A 25,651-nucleotide genomic window follows, 5' to 3' on the forward strand; every position below is an offset into this window, starting at 1 on the left:
CTTTCCTACAGTTCATTGGCCCAGATAATCATGCCACTGAATGAAAACAATTGAGATTCTTATCAGATTTTATTGCTTATTTACACAACCATGCAAACCTTCCAACATCTAATATGCACACAACCCTCCATGAGCAGCGTAAGGTGACATTTTTTACATATGTAACAAAGGAGATTCTGTTCAAACCAAAGGAAACACAACCAAGGCTAAAAAGATGTAATTGTCAAACTCAAAATAACCTTCATCATCTGAAGAATTCTACATGTAATAATGACATTCACTTCTTGAGTCAGTTACAAATTAGGTGAATTGATGTCGAAATGTTTTGTTTTTCAAAAAAGGTCCAATATAAGGCTAATTAGTGGCATGATGAGGTCTGAACAGCAGAGTCCATTTAATCCACTAAACGTACACAGCATAACTGCTGGTTTCATACTTGTTTATAAGAAGCAAAGAAAACAACACACCAGGTGTAGAAAATAAATTCTAGTCAACTTTTAACCATGCTGAAAATGTAAGATTTGAGGCATTGTAAATCTGTTTTTGTATGACCGGTAGCCGATCTTTACCTGGACTCTGCTGACAGTTTTTTCAACTTGTGTAGTGTCTGCCTTGAGTAAAGCCAGCTTGGTTGTAGTGCTGCCCGCCTTGTTGGAAGAACTGTTCAAACTGTCCTCCTTGGTTAAAATTCGGGCCCCCTCTCCCTCCCCCTCCCCAGCCTCCCCCTTGTACTTGTCCTCCTCGGACTCCCCTTCCCCTGCCCCCACGTCCTACTCGGGCTCCGCCTCTCTCCTGATGCCAGCCTCCGTCTTGGTGGTAACTGTCATGGTAACTGCCTCCGCTTCCTCCACCCCCATGATACCCAGGGTCCTGGAAACCTCCTTGGTTGTTCCCACCTGCTCCATAACCCCCTCTCCCTCCTCCCCCATGATGGCCTGCTGCATCCTGAAAGTGACCTTGGTTGTAACCGCCTCTACCGCCTCCTCCACCACCCTCTCCCCAGCCTCCCTGTACCTTCCCTCCTCTGCTGCCCCCTCTACCTCCCCTGTCTCCATGTCCTCTCTCATAGCCTCCACGGCCCCCTTGGGAGAAGTGATCATAGCCCCCCCTGCTGCTTCCGTGCCCGCCCCCACCATGGTATCCTCCACCCTGGGGAGCATCCTGACGCTTCTGCCAGGTGGGCATCTCTGGTGGAGGAGCCTCAATTTCACAGGGTCGGCCTCCTCTGTCTGGCACTCGACCCATTCGAACCTGCATGAAATAATTAAATTAGGATGGTAAGCTCACTCGCTTAATCTGATCTGACTTTTATTTGTTGCTTAAATGAGATCATGTGTCAGTTTTACTGAAAAAGATGTGTTGAGGAAAGGAACGTAAAACTAAATTTAACATGCTATGATTCATTCAGAGAATCCAGAGCTACATAAGCAGCAATCAACTGTTTCAGTAAATCAAGAAGCTTTAAAAAAAAAAGAGAACAATGTGCCTGAGGCAGAGAAGGTAGGGAAGATGTAAAGAACTGAGAGAAACACACATAAGACAATGTTGGTTTTAGTCTTTTCATGGGATTTGCTGACAGTCAAAATGTTAAACAAAATATCAAAAAAAAGAAAAACCTATATATTGAGGTGACTGACACAGTTAGTGGTTCATTAATGATGTTAATGTTGGGTTCAACATCTGCTATGATCAACATAAAATACTCAAATCATTTGAGACAAAATAAAGAGCATGAGAGCACAGACTTCTGCACATCCTTTGTAAACAGAGAAACAGTCTTGAAATACTGTACTGACAATGTGTTGAACCTACCTTATTAATAGCACAAGCAGTCTTCTCCCTGCCACTGCTTGTACGTAGGATCTTGGAGAAATCTTGTCGAGCAGCAAAAAGATGGGCAACAGAGATTTTGCTTGCAGTACAGAGGGCTGAACGCAGAGGCGGGTACACTTTGGCTAACTTTTCAGCATGTGTCTGTAAATTGAAACACAAAATAAAGTCTTATACGTTTTATACTCATACTTAATGTATTGCTTTCCAAAAAACTAATAAGTCTATTCTATCAAGCAGTTTTCATTGTTTTTGTTTCAACTTGGAGCCCCTCACAGGCTATGCCAGGTAGTTCTTCTTACACTGATCAAACTCCATTAAGTTTCTATAATGTTTAGTGATAGATGATTTATTGCAGAGAATGAAAACTTCTACTCCACAAAACAAAAGGCAGTGTAAACATAAATACATAAATTAAAATAAATATATTTAAAGTGAAATCTAATATAATACAGCCAATCAATATGTTGATCCACGTTAACAACTACCTGCAAGCGGGGAAGCTGTCCAGTGGATGTGATTATATCAACACACATTATACATATTCTTGACCCTGTCATTTTTTAAATGTATCTTCAACTATATGTTTGGCCTTTTTGCCACTTTTCAATTCCTTGTAAAACAAAGAGCAGAGACTGGCTTCACTACAGATGAAGCACGTACATATACATGATGCTTTGTTTTTGTTTTAGCAGTGCATTGTGCGTTTTTAATTGGGAAGATTTACATGTTTCCACATACCTTTGCTCTGTCAGACCAACCAAAAGACTGCACCGTAACGTCGAGACGTTTCAACAACATCTTCCTTCTCACCTCATACTCATTTACTAGTGCTTGGTTTATAGGTTCAATCTTTTCCTGTAAATATAGGAAAACACACTCATGTGAAATTACTTATGCAGTGTTTCCCAGTTGTATTGCATTTCAATCATTTTTCAGCAATTACCTGATGCATAGGTCCAAGTGCCTTCTTCATCAGTGGATCTCCTACATGATTTGGTGGAACTCGACATAGGGCTTCTTTCAGCTTAAGAAATGATGAAACATTTAGTATATTAAACCACAACAACATATGAGGGTAATGTGTAGTTCTTCTGAAACTTGGTATTACCCTGTATTCCTCAGTTCCCACCTGGCTTTACAATGTGTCTCCATGTGAGTGATCAATGTGCTATGCAAAACTTTAATAAGTAATTGGATTGTACTCATTTGAAAAAGTTAAAATATAATATCAACATGTGTCGGTCAGTGTTATTATTGTGGCAACAAATATATCTATGTATGGGAAACAGGTGTAAAGAGTTCCTCTGTATTTTAATGCATGTGTGAACTCAAATGTCCAAGTGAGATACTCACTGCCTCCTAGTCTGAAAGAACACAGCAGGGGATCCCCCTACTGAATCGACAGCGGGCAATTTTTTTTGGGGGGGGTTGATGACGCTACTAAAGGCCGGCACATGCGTCTGCATTTTCAAAGACACGCAAGGACACGCAAGCGCAGGAGACCCTTGCGTGACCCTTGCGTCCTTGCATACCCCTTCTTGTGTGCTTGCGTGTGTCGCCCAATTTTTTTAACTATACGACAAAGCTACGCAAGCTCCACGCAGCCCGCAAGGCTGTGATATAATCGACGACTACAGCCACACACGAAGAAGGCGTCTCTAAGGTCGTCTTGGACAAAAAACGTTATTCCGCCTAGTGTTCTGGTGGTGAATTTGCTTTGCAACACACGCAGCCCTTGGAGAACCATAAATTAAAACGAGTCCGTCGACAAAACCGCGTGAAAAGCCGCAGCCGCTGTTGCAGAAGCATGCGCCAGCCTTAACGCGCAGCAGATACAAAAATGAAACACAAACCGAAAACAAATATTTCCGGGTGAAAAAGCGATGTCATACATGTAGATGACGCCGACAAAGATGTCAAGAAAGTTTGTCTTGAAAAACTGAAACTATAATTACATAAATTCTGCGAAGATGGGAGTTTAAATTATCCACAGATTTAGGGGGCACATTTACAATCCAACTACCTTGAAACTCCACACAGTATCTTTCAGTTGCTGTTGTCAGGAATCGAATATGATTCTTAAAATCCAGCTTTAAATCATACTAGATACAGCTCTGTATTTTGTTATGAGTGCACACCTTCTTCTCTATTCCACTGAAGAACTGGAACATGGTGATGTTGGCAGGAGGTTTGGACATGCCCAGTGACATGCAGATGCCCTTCAGCTCCTGGAACACTGGGCTGCCTGGATCCTGGCCTTTCTTCTGAGGACTGTTAACTAGGATCATCCTAGATGCCTCCAACTCAGATACCAGGAAGGCTGAGACAAAAAATTTGATTTGGTTAGTACATAGGCTGCTCATATTGCTAGAAGTGACTGCATGCTCTGCCCACACCATGCGCAGCGATGCACGTCAAGATATTTTACCATGTAACACTTTTCCACAGGTGGGTGCGGCCCAACAATCTATCAACAATCAATGTTACAAAGTTCTGTAATCATACTGAGGAGAAGCAGACAGTCTGTCCTATTCAGAAGCCTCTGGTTGACATTTCCACTGATGAGGACAGCGTACGGACAGGCAAGCTCTGACAAAAGGCCACTCATCTCCAGCTGGAAGCCCTCTGCCTCACTTGGACCTGGTAGGGAGAGAAGAAAAAAAACACAATGTCCTGAGAGAGACACTTTGTCTTGGGCCTGTAATACGAAGCAGGATTTGTGGATATCAAGGTTTTTAGTTAATCTAGTTAAATTCCTTAGTTTTTAGACCTTCAAAGCTGGTTCACTTCTTGCTAGGGTAAATGACAATTGTAGCATACACTGCAGGTTAAGTTTGAGGTTACTTAAATGTACATAAATATATGATGATAAAACATGTCCTACAGTTAGTGGCGTGGACATTCTCCTCCAACTTGCAGTAGAGTCTAAGCTCTGAGACAATCCAGGCACAGAGCTTAGTAAACTCAGGTGAAGCTGCCCCTCCACTCACGGCAGTTTCTAGAGCTCCTTCCTCCAACAGAGGGCCTTGGTACCTACAGGGACAGATACACACACACAAAATATTCAATCTTAGCCACAACTATTTGATTCCCTTTTCAGTACAGAAAGGTGTGGACCATGGATAAGAACAGCAGAAATGTCCCAATCAAAGTCAAGTGTTGCTGAATTTTCCTAAGCAATATTTACACTGATCTCACATTATGTTAACTACAAACTGTGTTACTGGTGAAATATGAGACAAAATGCTGATCATTTTAATAGAGAGAAAGATCATGAAAAGACATGTGAGGGGTACTCAACTCTAATCTGGAAACCCTGAACTTCAAACCTCATTCTGCACTGTAAACCAGCTGCAGCCTGAGTGTAGCCGAAGTGAAGCTAGTGACGAACAGTAATGAATCATACAAATCACAAACCATTTAACATTTCAAGCATGATCTAATTTGAGATTGTTGCTTGTAGGAGGAAATGCCTTCTGAAGCTAATTGAAACACCAGGTCCTTTTAAGGGGAGATCTGAGAGACAGCTGCCCTGACCATGAGTGGACCAAGAGAAGGTGTGTGTCTGTATGTGGGTCTTTAAAACGTAGGCATTATCTTATTCAGTGAGTTAAGCATTTGCTATGTCAGATATTACTTTATACCTTTCCATGAATGACACAGAGGTTTGCTTTAGTATTCAGGGGCAGGTTTGACACTGACGCTGAAGGCCTCTTGACAAGTACCGACAGCAGTCACCGAGACAGCAAGAGCACGTTTCAAAATCTGGATATAAGGACGTCTTGCGTACTCCAACAGGAACATGCGCCGCAGTGCCATGTTTACGTGGAGTAAGGGGATATTTCAGCCGAGGTAAATGAACAGTGCACTTTTTAGAAAGTGGTTCTGAAGCTGGTTCAACGGTCAGAAGGAAATCTGTGTTGGAGGAGCGCTGATATGAATCATGACGGGAGCAGCTTCTGCTGACGCGGCACAACATTTGAAATGACCCTGAACAGGTCTGACAACACCTCACATAGATTTAAAGCTATGACACACAAAAAACAGCCGAGAGAAAGTCCGGTACCATCAGAACAACGCCAGTCTCAATGGCAGGTTAGCCGCTTAGCATTGGTCTGGCTAAAAAGAGAGCTATACGAGGCTGTTGAATGGGGCTGCAGTGTTCATACAGCGGCCGACATTATTATTAACTTACCCTAAATCTTCAAGAGAGACGATTGTGTCATTCTCCATCCCAGTGTCCTGCAATCCTGTTGAACCTGAACGTACAGTGAAATTAGCCTATTCCACATCAGCCAGCTCAGCTGATACAGGCTGATACACGTTTTCCTTCTTCAACTTCTTCTGTGGGTTTATTGACAATTCATTTTGATAGGCCTTTACCGCCGCCTATTGGACTGGAGTATCTTCTAATAACATTCTGATAATGACAGATATCCCAAAAGCCAGGCAGTGAAAACTACCTAACATGATGTGCAGGTTCTGGATTTACACACAGACATAAGCCATCTTCCTGTTTGCCAACAACTTTTAGACGAGATTTAAATCCCTTTGTATTTGTACCACCAAATGACAAATATTTCCCCCACTACTCAAAATGAGAACATTATCGGCCAATACCGACACTCTATATCCATGATTAAGCTTCGTAGATATGTTATTTACCATTGTATCCTTGAGGGGCTACCATTTTCAATTTCAGCAGTTTTAGAAAATACTCCTACCCTTACCTGGATGGATCGATTATGTAAAAATTAATCCAATAAAAAATTCTCCTTCTAATACCTGCATCATACCAGATAATAAAAAGTAATATAAGCAATGATATATAAATACCATTGGCATTGGGTTAGTTGATAAAAGAAAACAATTATATTGGAATAAATATTATTGCAAGTTTTTTTTATGTAAAGAGAAAAAATAATTAGCTTTAGTAGACTTTCACACCCTTGGGATAAGTACACTAATGATTACATCAAATAGGAACACTAAAATTTATTTAAAAAAAGACAATCCTAAACATAAAGTAAAACTGGGAATGAAATATTTGAGTTGAATACAAATTATTATAAATAATTAATCATAAAAAGATAACAGTCTTGTAAATCATTTAGAATGTTTTAGTTTTCTAGGGAATTAAAGCAACCGAAACACTCAGTGATTTCTAGCAATCACTGTCTGATTGCTAGAAATCACAATTGTAACATAAACCATGGAAAGCATTAGGGATTTGTCTCAGGTAGAACCAAATATGGATGACCCAACCCACAGGGGTGAAGTAATGCTATCTCCATCTTCTTCTCATAAATATCATTTAATCAACCTCTACCTTAACTATTAAATGTTCTATCGGTGCCAGGCTTTGGTTGGGTATCTCATCAGCCACAATTATATACTTGGAGGTCTGTAATCAGCATTATTATAAATGAACAGGATTAAACATTGGAGAATGCATCAAACTGCATGTTGCTCTTTGATTATAGGGAACTCAGAGGTGCATTGTTTAAGTGAAGATTCTTTTTTATTTTTCCCCCCTCTAAACCACGTCACTGTGACTGTCATCAGTTATTCTGCTTAGCAGTTTGTTCAGCACATTTTATTCTATTTGTGTGTTAATTGTGTGTTCATTAGGACGAGGATGAAGAACTTGTCTCTGTTTCCTTCTACTTTACCTCGTGATGGTCGACTGGGGGAAGGGCTGGCATGTATCTTGAAGCATGGATCCATTCTGCTTCACCCAGGACCGTAAGGGCTGATCTGGTCGTTAACAGCACCTGGAACAGGCATTTCCACCTATATGAAATTTGACTAGTACCTAATGGCAGCTAACCCGCAGATTCACTGTCTAGAATTGTTTCCAATTCCGAAAAAAAGATGGGATTTCCTTTTTGGTCTTAGGTGGAGACCCATTGTTCAAGATTTATACTCTCTCAGACAACAAAAGGCACCATCGATTTCTCAGCACTTTTGCCAAATATGTAACCTCTCCTCTGGTGAACAGATCTGTAGCTTAGCCAGGGATGCTTCTATGACCACATTCAGGAAGTCTCTGCAACAGCAAAATAGAGTCAGAGCGACAAGTATCCCTCAGCGGGTAGACTATAAATAGGTCATCAGCATACGGTAGGAATGTGCTGTCCCAAGGCAGGCGCGGGGACGTACGCCTTCGAGGACCATGTTTTTTCTCAGTTTCTTTCATGGCTTTTCTGTGGGTCTAATTGACACTGCAGAGACACACACACACACTCTGGGTCTATCCGACCCAGGAACAACACGAGGGTTAATCAACTGTGGCATCATCAAATCACAACTACATTCCTTCTATTTCCATAGGATGATGTGCGCCACACGATGATATGCGGTGATGATTTGAGCCGTAGTATGATGTGAGCCAGGATGATGTGCGCGGCAGGATGATGTGTGCTGATGATGATGTGTGCGGCACAATGATGATGTATGCCGCAGGATGATGTGCGCCACAAGATGATGTGCGCTGCAGGATGATGTGCGACGCAGGATGATGTGCACAGCACGATGATGTGCGCTGCATGATGATGTGCTGTGATGATGATATGATCCAGAGGATGATGTGCGCTGCACGATGATGTGCGGTGATGATGTGCGCCGCAGGATTAGTGCGCTTCAGGATGATGTGCGCCGCAAGATGATGTGCGCTGCAAGATGATGTGCGCCTGCAATTCATCATGCAGGGGAAATCATCATGGCAGACATCCTCCTGCAGCGCACATCATCGTGCGGGGCATATCATCGTGCGGGGCACATCATTGTGCAGCACACATCATCTTGCGGTGCACATCATCACTGCACATCATCGTGCTGCGCACATCATCCTGCGTCGCACATCATCCTGCAGCGCACATCATCCTGCTGCATATCATCCTGCAGCGCACATAATCCTGGGGCGCACATCATCCTGCAGCGCACATCGTCCAGCGGCGCACATCATCCTGCTGCGCATATCCTCACCACACATCATCCTGCGAAGCACATCATCCTGCAGTGCACATCATCATGCGGCGCACATCATCCTGCAGCGCACATCATCTCGCTGCACACATCATCCTGCGGCGCACATCATCCTGCGGAGCACATCATCAACGCACATCATCCTGCGCACATCATCCTGCTGCGCACTTCATCCTTCTGCGCACATCATCCTGTGGCGTACATCAAAGGAGGAGGGTTGGACCTAGAGCTAGAAGTTCCACCCCACAAAACAGCCTTTTGATTAAAGAGGACCATGTTTTTTCTATGTTTCTTTCATGGCTTTTCTGTGGGTCTAATTGACACTGCAGAGACACACACACACACTATGGGTCTATCCGACCCAGGAACAACAAGAGGGTTAATCAACTGTGGCATCATCAAATCACAACTACATTCCTTCTATTTCCATCGTAGTAATGCAAAATGTTATTTGTATGTTATATTTTGATTATAATTAGATTGACCTTGTTCCTTGTCATCTCAGTAGTTTTAGCCCCTCTTGTGCCATCTCTGAAAATGTTGTTGCTCTGAGCTGTGAACTAAAAGCAGCAGCTTTGAAGAGGGACCTCTAACATCTTCTCAGTCGGCAAACGTGATCTGAAAGAGAATTCAGTTTGTTTTGTTCGTAGTTGAAGCGAGAGCATGAGCATCAAGTTAGTCAGAAAAACTCAACAAGTACTGCGCCTCTGCATTTATATAAAGATTTTAGATGTATCCCTCAGCAACATTATCAATTCTAACTATATAGATATCATGTCCATTTAATTTTGCGCTCCTAATTATAGTAAATGCGTTGTTATGTTGGGAAATGTATGGTGAATCAACTCCACTTTTGTATTTGGATGTTATAGAAATCCTTTATGTCTATTTTATTGTGAAAAACCCAAACGGATGTCATCTCCTATCACGGTGTACTTTACCTACAGGAGAACAAAGCCGTAGAGCTAAAGACCATGGAACGAGCCGGAGCAGAAAATAGACTGTGCTCTTACTTTCCTCGCCTCAAACACGTCCTAACCATAACCGCAGGTAACAGCCTCTACATGGAGCCACTATGGTAGTCACCTTTACAGCATCTTGTCGGAGCTGTGGAGTTTCCCTCTGCCAAACTGGAACAACACACACTCCATAAGTAAGTATCGTCAAAGTAAGCCGTCCTTTGTGTTGACATGTTTGTCTTCTCAGCTTCGTCTGTCTAACATCACGTGTCTCTGTCTGCTGAGGAAGTCTCTGGTAGTGTGCTCAGTGATAAATCAGTGCAATAAAGCAGTGTGAGGAATCTTGCAGGACGTGTTGTACAAGTTATCGCCACCTGTTGCGCGAAGTCAGCGTTTGACCAGAACTGACACAGTCAGTTTCCTTTCCTTGAATGGGAGAGGACATCGACGATAATAGACAATGATAGACAATAAGCTGTCATATAAGTAAACAGGACAGTATAGCACATGACTTAGGTAAATATGTGAACGTACAGTTCATATTACTGGGTGAAACAAAGCGAAGGAACATTTACTTTAGTTACAGTAATTGATCTATAGCAGACAAGTTGTCTGCTTCTTTACAATTCAGTTCAAAACTCAAACTTCGTTAAATAGATGTATCCGTTGACTGTGTTCCATGGAAAATTTATGTTTTTTTTCCACTTGCATGGTCGTCAAACACAAGTTTTCCAGCTTCCATGTTGAGTGGTGATTTATGTAGAAAACCTTTTATTACAGAACTATAAAGGAGCTGTTGACAGGGATCAAATGAGCCTGATTAGAGAGAATACACTATTATTCAGCAAATGCCATAACATTTTTGTTAAGAATTCAGGGGTTACCTTCAATAACCAAAGCAATATACTCCAAATCATCATGTCAAGAAAACAATTTGATTCAACCACCCAAAGTCTGGGTTTATTTATAAAAAAATAAAAAATGAAATAAAGAGAGTCTTTCTTGACTTCACTTATCATAAATATTTTTTTTTCTAAAATAAAATAAAGACAGTCTTTCTGGACCTGAAATATTTAACTGTTAACACTGTAATGGCAAAACTTACTATTTATGATCTACATTGTTTATAAATGTAACTTTTAAATTATTTTCAACATGTTTTATGAACATTGTACCGTTTTTTCACAGCATTAGAGAAGCAAGGAGTGGTTTTACAAACAAAAAAAGTGTATAACACCACATGTAGGCTGATATCATGTCTACATTTGTAACTTTGGCCTAATCTTATGTTGTAATCGCATGTTATGAGTGAAACAGTGGAGTGGGGCGAGTAAACCAGTGGTTGTACCTCATAACAGAAGCATCTCAAACCTCTTGTCAGAAAGTCTATTTCTTCTAGGAATGAGCACCAAACCTCCCTGACTGTAAAGCCGCTCCACAGGAGCACTTGATGGGGTTGGAGTGTTATACTTCAAGAAAATGTTCTTTATGTTTGAAAACTGATGCAGAATCTGAAGGTCGTAGGCTGACCTCAGGTAGTCCATGACTTCATTTTAGGCAGAGTAGGTCTCCTCTGGCTCTGCCTCAAAAGTGAAAAAGTCCATTTCACCTTGGCTGTCAGATGTGGTGGGCACACTGGCAGGGCCCTTTGCTGCAGGAGCAGTTGTGCGGCGACACTCTGCTGTGAGAAGCTCTTTTACTCGCTCCCTCCTACCTGCATCTCTCATCCATCGGAGTTTGAATTTTGGACAACTGGCAGCTGCGAGAAGAGCCTCTTTGTCGTCCAGCACACCGGCAAAACGTGTCTGGATAGTCTGAAAGTATAATTCATATGTTTATGCCTACAAGGCCTACAATTTATTATGTCATTGAATACCTTGCAAGCCACGCCTAATGTGGGATCAATATTATGGATTTAATTTTGTTTTAGGTTACTTACTGAGACATTTGTATTTGTTTTATTCTTCTTTTGCGATGATAATGGAAATTATGTTCCATGTTCATAAATAGTATGATGCAAGACATTTTAACTAACTTAAAAGATGGAGTATACCTGCACTATGGCATCTGGAAGGCCTGCAGTCATCCTGGAGAGGGCATCTTTCACAGCCAGGGTCTTCTGCATCAGAACTTCAAGTGTGGGTAGTAAAGTCTCATAAGGACAGTCGCCTTGCTAAATGTCCAGTGCTGCAGTCAGAGGCTTCATGGCGGTGCAGTACTCATGCAGGAACTGGTACTATTTGTCTTTGAAGTACTTAACTCCCAGCTTGATGCACAGAGCATTCAGCTCATTGATGGGGATATCTGCAATTCTCTTTTACAGCATTAAAAAAGGAATTCCACCTTGTGGATGTTGGTATCAAGAGCTTTCTTTTGCTGACTTCCTCCACTGTTTCTGATGCAAGGGTAGATCTACTTGATTTGGTCCAAAGAGCTGTGCATATTGCTGTGCTGCTTCTATACACAGCTTGCTCTCTGCATTGGAAGTTAGATATTTCTCCACATCATTTGTAGAAATGAGGTTGATGGTGTGTGAAGCACACCTGTGGTGTGGGGGAACAGACAGCTGGCCATCACTTTCATCCTCAGCTGAGAGGATTTCTGACACATCTAAAAAAGTGACATCATCATCATCTGTGGGGGTAGACTCTCTCTCCTCATCATTGGACCCTGTACAGGCTGATAAACTTTCAACGCCTTGACAAGGTTGGATCCATTATCAGTCACTGTTGCAACTACTTTGTTGACAAGTCCATATGAAGAGTGACTATTTTCGATTTCTGCACCATAACATCATACGTGTGCCGACCGCGAATTCTCCTACATGCTAATGCAGCCTTCTGGCGCTCTAATGTGAATCTACTGATCCAGTGGAGCGTTACTCCCATATAACTTATATTGTTAGCAGTCCAAATATCCACGGTAGTTGACACAAAGTCGACCTCATTCAGCACGGCCTTCAGATTTCTCACCATCACTGCATACTCCTTCTCTATTTAAGACGAAAAAGCTGTTCTGTGAGGCAGCCCGGCATTGACAGTAGTAGGGATCTTGTTTATTATGGCACGAAACGAGGGCGAGTCAACCATGTTTAAGGGCAGCATTTCCTCTACAACATACTGCCCAACCAACTTCTTCAACTCTCCCCCACTTACTGGTTTTTAGCTGACAAATACTCAAAATATTGATTGTAATTCCAACTCGAAAATGCGCATCTCTCTCTCTCTCCTCCTCCATTGTTGTTTGTGTCGCTGCGTGGTAGGTCTATATATATACACGTGACGTGACCCTCATGCTGAAAACGTGACTTAATTGTCGCATAGGCTACATTACCTCACTCCCAGAGACGCAAGAAGAAATCAAATATATATTTTACTATTAATGACAAAATAGTAATGCACAGTGACTTGGACAAGTAACTTTAATCTGATAACTGGTTTGGAAATAGAAACGCGTTGATTACTCGCACCGTTACCGCATCAGTGATTATCACTTGTGTATATATTTGTTGTGTATGTGTGTGGTAGAAGCATGAAAAAAAAGCCAGAAATATTTCTTTGTACCGGCCAAGACCCTGGTTTTCCAATCTCCTCAGAAATCTGCTAATGTACTTAGTGCTCAGCGTCTGGAGCAACAACCGACTAGTGATATTGTCTATCTCAAACCAAAATCACAGGTCAGGTATGCAAGATGAGCACATTGGCTTGGTAGCCTGGTTTGTCATGTGACCACTCTTTTGAATGTCAAGCTCATTGGATTTGCTCAAGTGGAGTGCCACAGTTATGAGTAAGGGTCATAGTAAAGTTTTGAGCCACAACAAGCTGCCAGAACAGCTTCATTGTGCCTTGGTATTTGTCATACCCATCTCTGGAAGGAACACCGGTCCTCTTAAAGTAATTCCCTTATTTACTGTTTAAATGTTGGTAATGGAAAGGGCTGTCTATTACATTTGTCCAAAATCTCATAGGTGTTTAGTTGGTTGAGATCTAGGAGCTGTGAAGACATAAGTATCTGCTGTTAGATGATGATTGGTGGATAACGATGGTCTTCGCTAAAACAAGAGTAGGTCAAAATCAGGAGGTCAGGATGTAGAATCTGTTGGGATGCAGTTCTATTTCTATCAATTAAATAGAATGGTTGTATTTATGATTTGATATTGCCACTATTCATTAAGAATATTTTAATTGTAAATTTAGTCAATCACTTAAGTTTGGGTTTTTCCAATTTACTTCAACTTTATTTTTACAGCATCAAAACATACTTTATCTCAAGGCAATTTAGGTAATCAAATGGTGAACTCTTATTCCCACAAAAAGGCAAGCACTTGGCGCCTTTGGAGAATATAAATATCTTTTTAGTAGAGATAAATCTCTGGAGCAGGACTCTGTGTGGATGGAAAAGAGGGGAGAGGAAAGATGTTTACACCGCGTTCCACATTATTATGCAAATTGGATTTAAGGGTCATAAACATTCATTTTTTAGTTTTTGAATTAAACTCATGGATGGTATTGTGTCTCAGGGCTATTTGGATGATTGAAATAAATCTCAGACACCTGTGATAATTAGTTTGCCAGGTGAGCCCAATCAAAGGAAAACTACTTAAGAAGGATGTTCCACATTATTAAGCAAGCTACATGTTTCAGGCAAAATGGGGAAGAAAAAGGATCTCTCTGCTGCTGAAAAGCAGCAAATAGTGCAATACCTTGGTCAAGGTATCACAACATTGTATATTTCCAAAACAATTGCGTGTGATCATCGGTCGGTGAAGAAATTTGTCACTGATTCACAGCACAAGCGGTTGCGTTCAGACAAAGGCAAAATAAGGAAGATTTCTGCCAAATAAAGGCGTAGGGTTAAGAGAGCAGCCACTAAAATGCTATTGAATAGAAGCAAACAGGTGTTAGAAGCCGCTGGTGCCTCTGGACTCTTGCAAACTTCAAGATGTAGGATGCTCAAGAGGTCTGCAAGTGTCCTTAAACCTGTTATACGGCCACCCCTAATCCAAGCTCACAAGCAAAAAAGGTTGCAGTGGGCTCAGCACTACATGAAGACCAACTTCCAAACTGTTTTGTTTACGGATGAGTGCCGTGCAACCCTTGGTGGTCCTGATGGAGGGAGTAGAGGATGGTTGGTGAATGGCCACCATGTCCCAACAAGGCTGAGACGTCAACAAGGAGGTGGCGGAGTCATGTTTTGCCCCGGAATCACGGGGAGAGAGCTGGTAGGCCCCTTCAGGGTCCCTGACGCTGTGAAAATGACCTCGGCAAAGTACATAGAGTTTCTGACTGACCACTTTCTTCCGTGGTACAAAAAGAAGAACCGTGCCTTCCGAAGCAAAATCATATTCATGCATGACAATGCACCATCTCATGCTGCAAAGAATACCTCTGGGACATTGGCTTCTATGGTCATAAAAGGAGAGAAACTCATGGTGTGGCTCCCATCTTCCCCTGACCTTAACCCTATTTAGAACTTTTGGAGCATCATCAAGCAAAATATCTATGTGAGTGGAAGGCAGTGGACATCCAAGCAGGTGCTCTGGGAGGCTATTATGGCATCTTGCAAAGACATTAAAGCAGAAACTATCAAAGTGTTAAGGTGGAAGTCAGGTTCGGACCCCGAAGCAGACACAGACGGGTAAATAGTTGAATGAAGAACAAAGTTTATTCATGTGAACGCAGGAGCAGGTTGGAGCGGCCGGGTGCTGGCTGGCTGGATGATCCGGGATGAAACCAAGAAGTGTTTGTAGAATGGAGAGTCACCAGGAGATTCTGAGTAGGAGTGAAACACAGGTTAGAGGATATCCAGAGGCAGTGAAGGCTAGAGTCTCTGCAGCGCACATGATACCGTTGAGTAGTGAATAATCCGGCACTGAAGTGGTGGACAAACCAGGCCTTTATGGGGTGGATGATGAGTAGGGATTGATTGCAGGTGTGTCTCGTCTGTAGCACCCAGAGCCAGCCACGCCCCCTGCCACAACCAACCTGCACAGGGAGGAGACGGGAAAGAGGAGACAACACAATACACACAGTCCTCACACAAAGAACGCACAAGTTCAATGGATGCAAGAATTGTGAAGGTGATATCAAAGAAGGGGTCCTATGTTAACATGTAACTTGACCTGTTAAGAGGTTTTTGATTAGAACTTTTTTTTATTTCAGTAAATATGACATCTTAATGCTGCCAATTCAACAAATGACAATTTTTTGTTCTTTAAAACCTATAAAATATCTTGAAACTCAGAAACTCTGCATAATAATTTGGAACACTGCATTTTGAGTTTATTTTTGAAAAAATTACTGTTATCATTGGGAGGTTTGTTCAATAAAATTTGAATTATACTCTAGCAGGTGATGCCTTGAAAATTATACTGACTGGCTGTGCATTACTATTTAGGAAAATCTGACCAAAGTTTAATTTGCATAATAATGTGGAACGCCAGGTAGTACAGTATATTGCTGTTATTGCTGTCTTTGCTTCTTTCCGGCTGTACTTGAAGTAAGTTTACATTTTTTAATTTTGCAGCTTGACTTAATGGTATTTAATAAATTTGCACAATAAATGTTCTGTTGATACAAGTAATAAAGTTAAGACTAAAGGAATGGTGGGTATGCAGTTCCCATGCATACCCTTTGGAAGCATTTATATTGACATTTTAAGAAAAACTAATATACTGTGATATATGTCGTACTGGCCGTGCTTCATGTTATACTCTGATATAAATTCTGGGCCATATAGCCTAGCTATTAGGGATGGGCATTCGATTAAATTGTATTAATCGATCGTCGGGAGAATTAATATTCGATTTTCGATTTATCATTAATATTTTTATATTCAAATTCACTATTTCTAGGCTATATTAAAATGCTGTGAAAATAGAAAAACCTCTCAGTTGTTGTCACGTCCTCACTCCCGGAACCCCTCACCTAGACCCGGGACTTTCTTGGTTCCCTTCCCCATGGACTGAGAGTCCGTGTGTGGACATGAAGCCGAGCAGCGGAGGCTAATTCCGGCTTCTTCCTCCAGCTGCTAACATCCTCACTGTACTGCTTTCCAGGCATCTCGGATATTCCGACCTCCTGTCACATAACGAAATCAAGTTTTTCGTCGATGAATGTCATCGACGAAAATCTTAATGATCAATAATCGATCGTCGATTAATTATGCCTATCCCTACTAGCTATGCTTTCAATTAAAAAGGTAATTAGATGTCACTTGGGAAATATTCTATGGTTTAAACAAAGCTCTCTCCTTTAAAATAGTGGTATAAAACATGGGGCTGAAATAACTCACAGAACATCAGTTCCATATGTTTAGACCAGAATAAACATACTTTCTTTTCTGAAAATTAATTAAATGTCAACAGTGACTATTAAACAAATATTAAAGAATCCTTCCATACATTTTGCAGTAAATATACTACTGCTTTTATACTAGGGGAGAGCGGGGTAACGTGAGACATCAGGTAATGTGAGACACCCCCTGTATCTAGGCAATGGTACACATCTGTGGCCATGTGACCATTATGTTTTCAAGCCCCTCCCATTCCCCCCTTGCCATGAAAGAGAAGTTTGGGCTGGTGCTGTGGTAATTATGTTTTTTCACAAAAATGTTTTTTTTGCATGTAAAAGTAAATTTTCTTGCTTTGAACTTAATCAACTGCTGTGTCAAAACAAATGGAATCAGGTAGAAAAACATATATCATACATGTTGTTGAACTTCCAACATATAAAACCATGTGATTGATGCTAGCTGAAGCTTAGCCTGAATTGCTAAGAGATGTTGTTTTTTCAAAAATGTTGGCTTTTGGGTAAAGTGAGACAAATGCTGTGGGGTAAAGTGAGACATGAGGCACAAGTTAAGTTTAGTCTTAAACATAATTAAGTGTAATATTACATTACATATGTTTTATTTTTTAATGTCATAAACATTGTAGAAAACCATCATGCCAAGAAACTACACTGGGATACAAGCTGGGGCCAAACACCCACTGCAGAAATGGAGAGTGCAGCCGCTGAGTTCATGCAAGGAAAGAAGTCCTTAAGAAAAGCTGGAAGGGATACAAATATTGATAAGACAACCCCAAAAAGATTCATAAAGAAAAAAGAGAAAGGGAAAATAAAATCAGTAGCCTGGGGTGCAGTAGCTGAGGCAAAGAGAATATTCACAGATGAGATAGAGGAGGAGCTTGCCAAACACTTGAAACAACTAGCTGACCAGTTCCATGGCCTTGCTCCAATTAAGTTCCGTGAACTTGCATTTGAATACGCAGAGAAAACCAATATCCCTGTCCCTGCCAATTGGACAGAGAAACAATGTGCAGGTAAGCTAGGGTGTGCAAGAGATCACTTGAATCATAATACATTTATGATAATAATCATAAATGTGCTTAATTGACCAATCCCCATGATTCTGTTACTAGTCCTATATTAGTTTTGGAATGTGTGGTTGTCAATCTAGCTGTCAGGATTTTAACTAATACAACATGTGTTGTTATGGTAGTTCTAAAGTGGAAAAAGTAAGTGGATCACTTTACCCCCTTGATTTCTCTGGTCTGTCTCACTTTACCCCAGCTAAGGGGCAAAGTGAGAGACAAGACCACTTTTAAAAAACAATCATATTTTCACTGCCCTTTGTCCTGAAGACATTCTGATAGTTTCCATTGCTAGGAAACATCCTGAATTAATGGGAAATGTGTAAATTTTACTGATATATCATGTTAGCTTGCCTAGAGGGGAGCAAATGTAAAAAAATGCTCACATTACCCCGCTCTCCCCTATGTGGAGGCATTCCACGTTTTGTTTTGGTTAATTACATCAGTGACCTTACCCTGTACCACAACGAGGTATGATGCAATTTAGAAGAAGGTTGTTACTTGATTGTATTCCTGATAGGGAACTGTAGGCACAGGTGAATGTAGGTAATACAGCACAACAAGTGTGAAAAAGATTGGAGGTGATTAAAAAGGATTTGGAGCACACAGGCAGTTCCCATAAAAGTAGTGGAAAAAATTTGAGATTCAGGCAAATCAATCTTTAATCCTCTGAATATGGAACAATATATACTTAACAACAACCCAGATCTATAGCCAAACAATTGCACATATTCTTAGTCTGGCTTTACTCTTCACTGATCAAATAGAAGAAAAGACTCATTAACAAAAAAAAATCTGGTAAAAATGGCATTGTACCTCATAAGGGCATAAATCATAAGAACATAAATCGTATGAAAAATTTACTCTCCATAGTTTTCACCTGGAAGGCAGACAAACACTGTCATTCTTTGTTTACCTTCAGAGTGCTCTGCTTTTCGCACAGCAGCTGCAATTGAATCCCCTTTTGAGTGCATTTTTGGGCAATGGAAAACAGCAAAAGAGAGCAAGAACATAATGCAGTGTGACAATGCACTCAGCATGGCACAAGCTGTGATGGTGTTTGTTGGGTCAACGAAGTGTGACACATATTGTGCAATTGGCTGTACTACACTGACAGTAAGAGGGATATAACTGAAGCCGCATTGTCCACTGGGTGATGAGAGTCTGTGTTTCAATCATGCCAATTATACCCATTTGGCCAGCTGTGGCCCATTTACTGTATATACTGTACTATATACTGTCAGAAGTTTGTAGTCATTCTACACAACCAGTTTCTGGTTACAGTTACAGAACTGTTAACAGCTCATAAAGCTTAATTCCTTTACCACACAGTAACATCCACACTGCAAAATGCAATTCAATGAGTTAATTTAATTGCTCTGTTTATGGTTTATGTCATTTTTGCACATAATATCAGTAAGCAGGCAAAAGGATTTGTGATCAAATGTCCCACTCTTTCATGAGTTTTGAAATGACCAAGACAGTTTTTATTCATCCCTGAACTTGCCCTCTACCAGATCGGTTTTGGGCGATAAAACAATAGCGATAGTTATCTAGATATAACTTTTCCTTGATAGAAATTTAAAACACGTCGATATAACTCATCCCATCCATGTTTTGACAGAAAACATGACCAGCAAAAGATAATGAGAATAGCGCTGCGCTGAACCAATCATGTGGCTGGAATAACCTTACAGCCACAGGTTGACTCCCACAGCACAGAGTGTAGGAGCAGCAGCACATGTGCTAATGGTTGGGCTCCAGCAGAGAGGAGTACGACTCTGCATTGATGCAGTGACTGAACATAGTGATGTTCTTAGCTACGTTCATAGTTTCAGCGGGTTTCCACTTCTGAATAATTATAACCACTGCTGCTTCAGGACAGACTCATAATTGATACAGTGATCTGTTGGAGTCTGTTACCAATTGTTGTGGTAAGATTTTTTCCCATATCGCCCAGAAGGTAAAACATTTAAAGATCAGTTAAGCTTTCTGGGTAAGTGAATAACCGTAATGATTAATACACTGCAGATAGTGGAATATAATGTGGGGCATATTTTTTATTTAGACAAATTTTCATGAAAGTTGGATATTGTTGTAAAGCAGTTTTATGCCACACTGCTGTGTGGATTGATTTCCATTGGATTAAACTCTACCCTACAAATTTAGGACACACACAGTTAATGTAAAGTAAAATGGAATGTGCTTGACACACTATAGTGTTCTAAACATAGACATTTTGTGTGGAAGAAACTCATTGGCTGCCATCATATACCCCAAATTAAATATCGGCCAACAGGAAATCCTCTCAGACAGGATTGAAGTGGTAAGGGATGGTGGACTTGATTGGGTCAGGAATTTTTTTTTTAGCTCTTGCTAACTCCAGCAACAGAAAGGTGTAGAATATGGGAAATTTAAAGTAAAGAAATGTCCAAAAGATTCCACTCATATCTTTAGATCAATTAATATAAAATAAGCAGACTGTTGAAAGTTCAGGACAATGTGGAGTGTCGCTAGGAAACCGGCAATTAATGTTTCCTTGACTGACAACCACAGGGACCTTCCTGTTTACCAACCCTGGACTGTGAAAGAAAACAAACACATATTTTTTAAACCAAAACGCCCCCAGAAGCCCCCCTGCTGTTTTGTTTTGATAAGAGGGATTGGCCCTACAGAAACCCTCTACAGGTCTCAGGGGGAAAGGGGGAGTGAGATAGACAAGAGCTTATGACCAACCATGTCTCCTGCCTGCTGTCACTCTGTGAGCTCTTACTTTCCTGGAAATAATCCGGTTCTCTCGCTGTCTCCAAGTCTTGCTTTCACAGCAAGAACCACTAAAAAACAGAAAAGACAAATCCAGTCTTTTGAAATCAGTATTTTTCCTTCCCCAAAAATGTAAGTCCTGTTTTGATAGGGAATACCCCTTGTCTCTTTTCAGTACTCGGTTTCAAATAGAATGCTTATCCAAGAAGGGGAAACTGCACTGAGGCCATGGCAAACTGCAGCTGTTAGTTGGAGTCCAAACTAATGACTTGTTTTTGATGATTAGCTGGTTCATAAACCACAGTGACACTCCCCACCTACTAAATGCTAGAGGATGGAAGATTAAGATGCAGAGATTAAGATGCATTTATTAGTCCCAAACACATGCACAGACATGCAAAGGCACATTCATGCAGGTAGGGAAATTAAATCTCTGCTTTTGACCCATCTGGTGCAGGACCCACAGAGCACTGAGCGACCATGTACGGTGCTCGGGGAGCAGATGTTAGGGAGTAAGGTGCCTTGCTTAGGGGCACTAGACAGGGTAGGGAGACTCTTGGATTTTTGGACAGCTCAATCCAGGTTCGTCTTTTGTTGTCTCTCCATAGAGTCGAACCAGAGACGAACCAGAGACCTTCTCTGCCCATAGTCCAAGTTTCTGCCACTAGACCACCGCCTCTCATAAGAGGAAAGACAATTTATTTTCTTGGATAAAGAATTTGTTTCCAAACATTTCTTCAACAGATGCTGCTGTTGAGGAACCCTCTCACCTCATCAGTGCTGAGCTCCATGACTGGCTAATAGGACTTTGTTGTGTTTTTATCAGTGTGGGTCAAATCAAGCTAGTTTTTTATGATGCCTTATTTGACAATATGTTATACTAATGTGATCAGCCATACTCAAAGGATACATCATTACTATTACATTTTATTAGTTTTCTTGTGTTGTTATTTTTGTGATTTTCATCGTCAAGATCTGGTGGCATAAGGATTGCATCTATGTTATTTGTGGATGATGTGACGGCATTGGCTTCTTTATAGTATAACCGTTGGCATGTGCAGTGACAGTATACAAACTATGAGAAGCCCTTCTTTGGAATGAAGTAGTGATCACCAAATTCTTTGAGCCCATGATGGTTTTTTAATTCTAATAACAAGGAAATATTTACCACCCTTATATATTCCAAAATCTCCAAATAGGAGGGTCATATTAATTATTTTTGCATAAATATACGCACATACAGGCAGTGCAACTTAATCTATTTAATGCACAACTATTCACATTAATATCAATTTATATTTGCAACATCTGTTCAATAAATTAAGTTTCTCATTTCAAAAATATGTTTCGCAGAGGAGCTGCTACTGCAGCAGCACAATGTTTTTTCATATGCTTTGCCTACATCAGTGTTTATCCTGTTTACATATTTTTTTCAGAGTTTCAAGAAGGTCACTGTGACCGTTATGTATTTTAGCCACTGAAATTGAATCAGTTCACCTTTGTGTCCAAGTGACAACAACTGATCATTGGTTGAATACATTTCCTTAAGGTGGTCTTGAGATACATCACCTTCTCGAGAATGGGAAGTACGTACCTGGTGCCGTAAAAAAATGTCTGAGAAACAGAAATAACGATAGCAATAACATCTTTTCAAAACCACGTTTGACCTCATGAATCTCCTTTCAGACGAGAGGAACTTATATAACTGTTACTCTAATGTATTTTTTCCTTTACAGACAGTTCAGCAAACAGAGAGGACTCTACAGACATCATGCCTTCCAGTAATATCAGTCAACCCTGCAAACAAGAGAAGGGCAGTTTCTTCAAGGTACCTGTCACTACATTTCTGCAATATGTGTTATACATCATTGTTTTTTGTTCTTATAGAACTGACCAGGACTATAATCATTGCAATTTACACAAAGGTTTCGGGCAAGGCTGCTGACATGTCTGGCACCAGGAGATTTAATTGGGCTGCTTCGAGCCTTAAAAGTGAGAGGCTAAATTCTGGATATGGTTATTTCATACCTGTTTGTTCTTGTAAACCTTAATTTCTCCAGGATTGCTTATCAAGAGGAAAATTGAGAAGTAAGCATCAAACATTGTGAAACTGAGCTGTCATCAAATATTCCAACTTTACTATCTCAATAAATAAAAAAAAAAATGTAATTGTAAATTTTACATTGTGGGTCAAAGACGTGTGATGTCGAAAACAACATTTTATCTATGGAATAGTTCAAAAATAACTGTCTTTATGTGGCTCGCATATCTCAAAAAACATATTTCTTATTGGCTTCACACTTGGCCCGGCACAAAGTGCAACTAGTGCCGCTCACCAACTATGCTCTAAACTTATGTATTTAAAGGGGACATATTATGCCCATTTTACCACAGTTGATATGGTTCCTTGGGTTCTTAATGAAATGTCTGTAACATATTTTGGTCAAAATACCACAAGGATCATTTAAAAAAGCACCCTTTTTTCATCCTCTCTAAAACAGCCCTCCTCAGATTGACCTGTTTTGAGTGCCCCGCCCCCCTCACCCCCCCTCCCTCCTCCACGAGATACAAGCGACCAGATTTTTAGCTATCCATTACCTCTGTAGAAACTACTACAAAAACGAAGATACAATCTTGCAACCATTTAGTTTTGAACCAGAGTCAGGTGGGCCGAAGCCTGGCTGGAAAAGCCCAATCTCCCCAGCGCAGTGGGAGCAGTGGGAGCTTGAGCTGGCGCAGCATCCTTCCACATTGTTGAGTTAACTATGCGGCCACTTAAATGTCTGATGGGTAGCAGCAGCGAGCTAACGCTAGCTGGGCTCCCCGAGCGTTTGCTTGCTCGTCCAAGGTCATGTAGCAAGACTCCCTACATGGGCATGGTGTGACTATGACGTTTATTTCAGTTGTAATCCTATTCAACGCACTCTAGCGCAGGGGTTTTCAACCTTTTTTGAGCCGTGGCACATTTTTTACATTTACAAAATCCTGGGGCACACCACCAACCAAAATGACACTCTATGGCCTAACACAGTACATTTAATACATATAATATAGTATTTAGTATAATATAGTTTCTAAATGTATTAAAAAGCACAATTTAAAATTATTTCAGCCCTTTATTACTCTTATCTTTTAATGAGCACAAATTGAATCAGATTTATGAAACAATCTTTGATTTAACTAAACTTTATTTAACGGAGACATATTATACCCATTTTACCACAGTTGATATGGTTCCTTGGGGTCTTAATGAAATGTCTGTAACATATTTTTGTCAAAATACCACAAGGATCATTAAAAACCGAACCTTTTTACCCTGTCTACAAAAGCCCTCCTCAGACTGACCTTCTTTGAGTGCCAATAGTTACTCCCACCGTTTACCCACGCTTCATTGAATTTCTTCACTTTGACATTCAGAGCATTGGGCAGAAACCACATCGCGTCAACACCCACCATGGGCCTTCGCGATGCTTTGTTTTAATTAAACAGTCGGATTCCCCTGGTCCGCACCAGTTCTAAGTCAGCTGCTAGGCGTCTGCTGAGGCGCACCGCCGGAAGGGGCCCCCGCGCGAACGGAGGGTTCCCCCAGCGGGCGCCGTAGCTGAGGTGATCCGCGAGAAGGGCCCGACACGCGTCCAGAGTCACCGCCGCCGACCGCCGTACCCGGTCCCCTCCAACGGCCCGCCTTCCGCACCGCCGACGGACACCGCCCCGCGGTCCAAGAGAAAGAAAGCACTTTCTGTGAGGCACGGAACCACTGACGCCGTGAGGCACCGCGGAAGAGGACCTCCCCCACAAAAACGTGGAGGCGTGGAGAGGAGGGTGACGGGGCGACTGCTCCCCCAGCCGCGGCACGTGCCCAGCGGTTTAAACACAAATACCAATGATATCGGTGAAAGTCAAGTTTATTACCGATGTGCAGATGTCGGTAAACGAGGCGAATATCGGCCACTACCGATGTTCGGCCGATACTTCGGTGCAACACTAGATATTAGATAATTTCCCACGGCACACCTGACGATCTCTCACGGCACATTAGTGTGCCGTGGCACACTGGTTGAAAATCACTGCTCTAGCGTATAGTTTCTGACATAGAGGTACCACATCAAATCGCGGGAGTTGTTTTTTTTGTTTTCTAGTTTTGTCCCCTTTAAAGTTGGCGAGAGAGAACTGTGCTGCAATATGATCATTTTATATAAGAGCTTCACAAATTGAATGACTGTAGACAGTGAGTTGACAATTTTAATATAGTTCCATGTTGTTTTATTGTTATGTGAGCCTTCATTAATCCTGTTTGGCAAATTTTTTACTTTTTATGTTCTATATCAGAATCTGAATAATTTTTATGCCACGTATATTTGCATATATTGAAAATTGCCATGGTGCACTGTACATAAAAAAAAACTATATATACAGTGAGACAATTATATACAGTAAGAAACAATAGGTTATGGAGATAAATTATGAGCGGGGGGGGCAGAGTCAGTGTGATGCATTCGGGAAAACAGCTGAAAGCCAGTCAGCTGTGTGGCGGAGTCCGGTGTAGCTTCGGTCAGCCACGATTGTAAAACACTGTAAAAAACACAAAACAGAAGAAAGGGAAAAGTCACTATTTGTCCGGATGAGAAGGCGCAGTTCGTCCATCTTATTGCACAGTGAGCGGACATTGCAGAGGAGTATACATAGGAGCGTAATCCTCTCTCCCTGAAGCACACCAGAGCCCCATCATTTTCAG

The 25,651-nt window shown here is 41.2% G+C and overlaps 2 protein-coding genes across 2 annotated transcripts in view; one reads left to right on the forward strand and one right to left on the reverse strand.

Moving 5' to 3' along the window:
* Nucleotides 1-50: 50 nt before the first annotated feature.
* Nucleotides 51-6,205, reverse strand: fam98a (family with sequence similarity 98 member A). The gene is made up of 8 exons (XM_062400549.1): nt 6,029-6,205; nt 4,718-4,866; nt 4,339-4,473; nt 3,972-4,153; nt 2,777-2,857; nt 2,572-2,688; nt 1,813-1,974; nt 51-1,251 (listed from the first exon to the last, which is right to left on the reverse strand). The coding sequence occupies exons 1-8, from the start codon at nt 6,064-6,066 to the stop codon at nt 592-594; spliced, it is 1,524 nt and encodes a 507-aa protein (XP_062256533.1). The 5' UTR covers nt 6,067-6,205; the 3' UTR covers nt 51-591.
* A 3,573-nt stretch (nt 6,206-9,778) lies between these two features.
* Nucleotides 9,779-25,651, forward strand: part of LOC133965936 (ras and Rab interactor 2-like) — a 52,336-nt gene continuing 36,463 nt past the window's right edge. Inside the window, exons 1-2 of the mRNA XM_062400546.1 lie at nt 9,779-9,973; nt 22,653-22,744. Coding sequence (XP_062256530.1) covers nt 22,688-22,744 — 57 coding nt within the window. The 5' untranslated portion in view covers nt 9,779-9,973; nt 22,653-22,687. The remainder of the gene's footprint in view (nt 9,974-22,652; nt 22,745-25,651) is intronic.

Source organism: Platichthys flesus, chromosome 12 (assembly GCF_949316205.1).
Source record: "Platichthys flesus chromosome 12, fPlaFle2.1, whole genome shotgun sequence".
NCBI lineage: Eukaryota > Metazoa > Chordata > Actinopteri > Pleuronectiformes > Pleuronectidae > Platichthys > Platichthys flesus.